We start from the raw sequence: 7,161 nt of genomic DNA on the forward strand, positions 1-7,161 counted from the left end.
GCGTATTTTCTAAAGGAGAGGAGGGCCATTTTCCTCCGCCGTTTGCAATGACAATGATGATGATGCGTGTCCACTAAAATATTGTTTATATACATAATATGATGAGATATACGTGTATAATGTATATGTATCGCGTCTTATGTAATCTATATGCACACCGGTCAACGCGTTTTGGCGACATCTCACGCTCTTCGTGGTCCGAGATGCGCGCGCGCTTATGTGTGTGTGTGTGTGTGTGTGTGTGAGTGATTGCTTGTTGCGCGTGTGTCTGGTGCTTTATTTATAGAGACGAATCCCAGGGGCGTTGGAAACAACATATGCGAGCAGTAAAACTCTATATACATTATACGTGTATAATAAAGATTTGACTCGGTGTCGTTATATATTAGTATAAGTCATAACTGAACGTATTTTCCGGGGCTTTGAGCCAAAATCTGACGGATTATCAACAAATATTCGCGTTCTCTAAAAATAATCTCCGGCCCTGCCGTGGTTTACATACGTACCAAAGTTAAGAGTTCCAGAATTGTCACAAAGTTATTAACGCTCGGGTAGACTATAGAAAACCACAGAGGTACTTACGTGTGTGCGCCTATAATAGATGGATAATAACTATTATAATTCGTCATTAGTAGGGCTGAGTTCAATTACACTTATAACATACGAATTTTTAAATTGGTTCTTCCTTACCTACTATAGTTGTCCGTAGTTCTAGGGTTCGATTTTTTTCTTTATTATTCAGTAATAATAGTGGTAGCCTGCCAAATAGTAATGAAAAATCTCGTTGAATTTTTTTTTTTTTTTTGGATTTGGTTTTACGATCGTGTGCGTGGTGGTACGCATTATATATATAGCGTTATAGCCCCTGTCATTGAATGGTTCAAAAAGGACGCAGAGGCGAAAAAAATAAATAGTCGTAAAACCTTTGTGAGTAGAAGTATAGGAGGAGGTTCAACTACTATACTCGTATACTGCGATATACATCCTTCGGCGCGAAGAGTCTGCAGAGACAACATGCTCCCTTATTATTATTATCATTATTATTATTACTATTTAGGAGATGAACAGCGCATTTTTATGACCGAGCATTACCTTAAAAACCCAAGAAATTTTACGATCTATCAACCCCCTGGCCATAGGGTACAGACACGCTCAGTATATATATAAATATACGTATATAGTAATTCCTACATATAATACAATGAAAAACGCGAGAAAAAAAATAAAGGGAAGTTTTTCGATTACTATCCGAGCTCAAGTTCGTCCTCTTCACATTTCCCTTTTTCGAGGTTTCGCATGGCGAGGAGACTGAATTGGGGTTTACAAGATTTAATAATGGTGTATTTTATAGCCGGAAAAAAGCACAACACCACTCGTTTCAAGTACACTAGGATTCTCAATTATTCATTATAATTTAAATATAATATGATATACACATATATTATATAGTATATGGAAACTTGTTTCACTAGATCTGCCAACTAAATATTCATTGTTCTGTGATAAAAAAAAACTTCCAGCCGCTGTTATGACGACGAAACAAGTTCTAATTTTAATAGTTTGCTTCCACTGACAGTGTTGATTTGCTTGTACTTATCATTTGGGTATTGCTATATTCACTATACTCTTTTGTATTCTATACTGTTGTATAATATATCGTAAACACTTAATAAATTCGAATTGAATCATATAGATTAGGGATGGGAAATTGGCGGCTCGAATACGATTTTGTACTGGCCCGGTACAAACCCGGTCGTGCTACATAAAATTATTTTATAAAAATATAAAATGTTAGTTTTTTAATTTTATTATATTTATAAAACTGACATAATATTTATTGTAAAACGTAGATATGAATTCTTATCTAGTATTGAACTATAAAATAAATCCCAATTGTAAATTTTATTGACCTTTTTTTTTTTGTTTTTGCTTTCTATGTTCTTTGGCCCGCTAGATTTTTACTTTAAAAAAATTGGCTCTCTAGTAGCATTGAGTTGCTCATCCCTGATATAATAATAATAATATATGGGTTAACGACCACTGCTATAGCGTATTCTGATTTCGTCAAAAAAATTATTTTTATTTTTTTATTGAGGAAATATTTATGTTTATATCAATTATTATTATATATATATAATTTATAAATATATGTTTATTTGAATTTTTTCAATAAAATAAAGGAATAAATAGAATATTATTTTAATAATTTAATGAGAAATGTATGTATAAAAATATGTTTGCCAAATTTAAATAAATTTAAACGGATTAACAATTAAAATTTATTTATAAATTGTTATAAATGCTTAAACATAAAGCTTTTTAACTTTTAGGTATATATATATATATATAATATTTTGCTAAAGAAATATTTTATTGAACCAGAAAGTTATAACATTGATATTTTATGGGGTTACATTTATTATATTGATAGATAAAAACAGTACTTAGAAATGATTAACTTAATTAAACATGTTTTAAATTTGATACTGAAATACCTACCATACAAAATAACTCGTTGTCGAGCAAATTGTTCGGTATATACAAATAAGTCAGCACTAAATATTTGGCATTATAGGTTTCTTTCAGTTTACATGTTAATTTGTTCCATACTGTTCAATCATTACATATCGGTAAAAAACGGTAATATATGTTGGACAATTATTGAAGTTTTGATATAAAATTGATTGACAGTAGAAACTCGATTAACAGAAATACAATAATACAAAACATAATTTTTCAATAAACGTTTAACGTGTATATTTTACATCGTCATTTGCAGACAAAAATAATAAACACTAATAATATATAATATGTAATAACAAAAATAATACCACACTAAATAATCCGTCATCTTCTTCTGTTTTTTTGAGGCACGAGTTTTTTGAGCAACCATGTTTCCTATTTTATGAAGAAATAAGTCCTGTGTTGCATTTGCTTCCTCTTGTACCTAAAACCAATCAATGCATTTTGATAACATTGCTTTTGATTCTGCGTAGCTAGTTGGCGGTTTTAAGTCAAGCACTGAATCTTCGACGTCGTCATCAACTTCTTCGTCAACGGCAATGACGTTAAAAATAATTTGACCATCATTTAAAATTTCAATGATCGCATCATTAACTTTTTTTTTATGGTGACCGATGACGTAAAACAGAGGAACGGTTAAACGAGTTTCTACTATATTTAATTGTATACGTAGTATTTGTCAAAACTTCACCCGGGAATCAGAATTCTGGACTATTTTTGAATTTAAAAAGTGCTGTATACATAAAAAAAATAATAAAGGAACAATTTATTATTATTGAAAATCGTTTGAAATTTTAACGAACAAATCTATTACATTTTTGTAATATTACAATGTCAATAAAAATAACAGTATCCTATATTATGACAATGAGATATTATTATATACAGGGCGATTCTTTTATCATTATACACTCGTTATATTTCGTCAAGTAGTGATATTTTTCATTTTTATTTTTTTCATCCTTTTATTTAATAGTGAAACCACTATAAACTTTTGATTTTCAAATGGTAACCTATATTTAAAATGTCATAAAATAGTAGGGCTATTTTTTTATGAATTTTAATGTTGAAATCATTGTTTTTCATTTAACCGTTAGTGAGTTATAGCTGTTCAAAGTTGAGTGGTTTGAGGTTTTTAGGTGTTCATCCTACAGGTAGGTTATTACGGCTGTGAGGTGTTGGTATAACTACAGGTGCAAAGTTCTTCACTGCGTGGATAGTCGATAACGAATTTATTACATATGAAAATATGTACCCTTTTATAATCTATTGCCCATGTGGGTACTGGTCTTCAGAAACAAGAAGTATTATAAAATCCGAAAACCACCCAACTTTGAAAAGCTATATCTTGCTAAAAAATTAACAAAAAATAATAATTTGAACGTTAAAATTCGTAAAAAAAACAGTCCTATTAATTTAGTAAATTTTAAATGTAGGCTGCTAATAGAAAATCTAAAGTTGATAGTGGTTTCATTATTAAATAAAAGGGTGAAAAAAATTAAAATTAAAAAAAGTCAATACTTGAGGAAATAATGAGTGTATATAATGATAAAATAATCACCCTGTATAGTATTTGATAAATGTAAAGTATATTAACAAGAAACTTGATGCAGGTACCTATTAAATCGTATTGTATTTTACATAAATATTTGTGAATTATTTGTTGAATAGGAGGAATAAGCTATGCGCTTTATATTGAAATTCTATTGCTTTCCTAACATGCATATGTGTAGTCCGTTATATTATTTTTATGTTTTAATAATTGCAGTATTGTTCTGAATTAGATAACATGGACATTTTTAAGTATTATTTTTGAATGGAAATTTTAAATTCGTTCGATTGAATCGTAAAAGACTGAATGATATATCGTTAGCTAAAGTGAAGATCAGCATAAAATATCGCTTTCTTAAATCTTGTGTTTGTATATAAAAAACTTGAAAAGTTAAAATAAAATATATTATTTAACTCCAGGTCCCCTCGTATTATTTGGTTGCATATAAACTATTACTGGGCTTACAAATTAAATCGTTAATAACTGTTTGTTTTTGATTCTTTTCAGACGTGTCATCGAGAAAATCGATCAGTCCGAATTCGAGGGTTTCGAATACGTGAACCCGTTGCTCATGTCACAAGAAGACAACGTGTGACACGAGGAGGACTGCGGCGATTACGCCGCACCCCATAATATGCAGCATTACCATCACGAAGCCGACTGTCCCTGTTCGACGACTATCGACTCGCCCCCGGATAATGGCAGGCCGCCGTCTAGGGGATGGTTTTGCTTACCACTCCGATAAGTACACTACCCCTTATATTAAAAAAAAAAAACCCAAAAAATGTGATTATTATAATTCTACAAATCCGCCGACGACGACGGCCATATTTATTTTATATATTATTATAATAAATATTTAATTATTTGATTATTACTATAAATAGTTACTTGCGTGTCCGTCGCCGGCGTCGACGGTTTCTAATGGCTCAACTTATTCCGACGATTTATCATTTTCGGTTTTAATTCGTTTACAAAACCAAATTCTAAAACGTTTTTGTTCCTCTTCGATTGTCACATATTACTCGCTTTATTTTCCATTATACACAATAAAATATACACATAATATGTTATAATACGTATGTAATATATATATATATAAGATGTATATGTTTCCGCATCTTGTGTGTGTATCGGATACAACTTTGACCTTAAACCTCGTTCGTCTATAACGCGTATGTTTAAAATATTATGCAAAATAAATATCGTTATCACTTTCGCTGTCTATTGATGACGACGAAATAATATGCGCTCTCACACTCACTCACCTACTAACTCACTCGCCGACGACGGCCAAACAAAAAAAATTAACTCGCCGATTTAACGCACCGTGTAGCACGTACTAACATTATTATTATTATTACTATATTATTATTATTATTACTATATTATTATTATTATTACTATTTATTAGTGTTATTATATTTTTATTCGTCGGGAGAAACTTGTTGTACCCCACCGTTTACGCCTGCCGCGACCTTTGTCCACATAAGAATTTTGTTGATGTGCTCAAGTCTCGTGAAAAATATGCCGGCTTCCACCTTTTCCCCGACACACCCCAAAACACACGCATTCGAATACTGACTGATCTACGCCGGTGTAGTGGATTGTGATTTATATAATATTTTAAAGATAGAGGAATGTAAAACCACTTTTCGCATCCTCCCCTTCGTTTTTGATTTCATATATATTATAATCTCCATTCATTATCGTCGTCAGTCGCTAAATATTGTGAAAATCCATCTTCCCGAACAGCGAAATTCATAAATCAAAATTGATGACGAACGATCAGGGTTCAGGTTTTATTTTGCTACGCATGACGACGCGTTTAGATGGGTACAATGTATAATATTATGCAAATTGGTATCCTCCAGTGCTCAATGATTAATAGTAATAATAATAATAATAATAAAAATATATTTAGATGATCTAATTACATTCCTTATTTAAATTTACAATCTATATAAATGATAAATATTTTATACATAGGTATCGCACTCACATATTATAATATTTTATTATTGTATTAATACAATGCATTTGATATTTTTAATCATTAACGCACGTGAATTTTTATTAATGTTAACCTAACTATTTAGTATGTTATTTTTAAGTTCTTTTACAAGAAAATATTATTACTTTTGTACTTTTATTTATTTATTTTACTCGATCGTTAGTATTATTTACATAAGTATTTTATTTGACTTCCTGGCCAATGTAGTGAATTTTCGTCATACATAAATTATTACTATCATACATACTGTCGTATATTATATTATATTATTTTTATAAATGTCCGAATGATGGCCCGTATAAACAATACAGTTTTTATATAGTTAAAACTGTATCCTCACACACAGATGTTCGTTGTTTTTATTTAAGAAAAAAAAATGTTTGCACGTTATTATTGTGAATATAATTATTTGAAACACTTACGGAAATTATTATATTTGATTAAGATGTTGATCGGTATTACAAATTTTAACAGATATTAAATATTATTGTGATTATTTATAGATTTATATATATTATGTACCTCATTGTACTCGTATTAACATATAGTATTATTATGAATGATAAATAACTATAAATTATCTAAAACAATTCCGAGAGTTATTATACTACTACTATTATATATAATATACATATACGGTTGCTATCTTATTTAGGAAAATTATAAAACTTATTATTTTTTCTTCGTTGTACTGATTTTTTTACCTTACCAGTAACATATTGTTATTTTCCATCGTGTGTCGAAATACAACCAAATACTAAGGTATTATACGTCAGCGGAGCAGTTGTCATCTATGAATTTACGCGATTTACGCGGTGTATAAATATATAACGCGTTTAATATTTATAAATCGGTACCTATACATACTTCCTCGATACCATGTTGGCAATATTTCTGGTTCCACGACCAGTTCTTTTCCTTTCCATTATTAATTAAATTGTTATTTTTTATTTCATGTGCATTCGGTGAGCAAATTAACGATACTTTACAGTCACCCACGTGAGCTGCGAGCACACGCCGCACGGTCCTCGAAAGTGTCCAAAAACGTCGACAATGTTTATTATAACATCGC

General features: G+C 30.3%; 1 protein-coding gene across 4 annotated transcripts in view; it reads left to right on the forward strand.

Annotated features, from left to right (window-relative positions):
- LOC132920977 (atypical protein kinase C) overlaps window positions 1–6,770 on the forward strand; it is a 34,296-nt gene extending 27,526 nt beyond the window's left edge. For all 4 annotated transcript variants that reach the window (XM_060983752.1, XM_060983750.1, XM_060983749.1 and 1 more), the window contains one exon: window positions 4,583–6,770. In XM_060983752.1, coding sequence (XP_060839735.1) covers window positions 4,583–4,670 — 88 coding nt within the window. In that variant the 3' untranslated portion in view covers window positions 4,671–6,770. The remainder of the gene's footprint in view (window positions 1–4,582) is intronic.
- The last annotated feature ends 391 nt before the right edge of the window (window positions 6,771–7,161 follow it).

The sequence above is a fragment of the Rhopalosiphum padi genome, chromosome 2, assembly GCF_020882245.1.
Source record: "Rhopalosiphum padi isolate XX-2018 chromosome 2, ASM2088224v1, whole genome shotgun sequence".
Classification (NCBI taxonomy): Eukaryota; Metazoa; Arthropoda; class Insecta; order Hemiptera; family Aphididae; genus Rhopalosiphum; species Rhopalosiphum padi.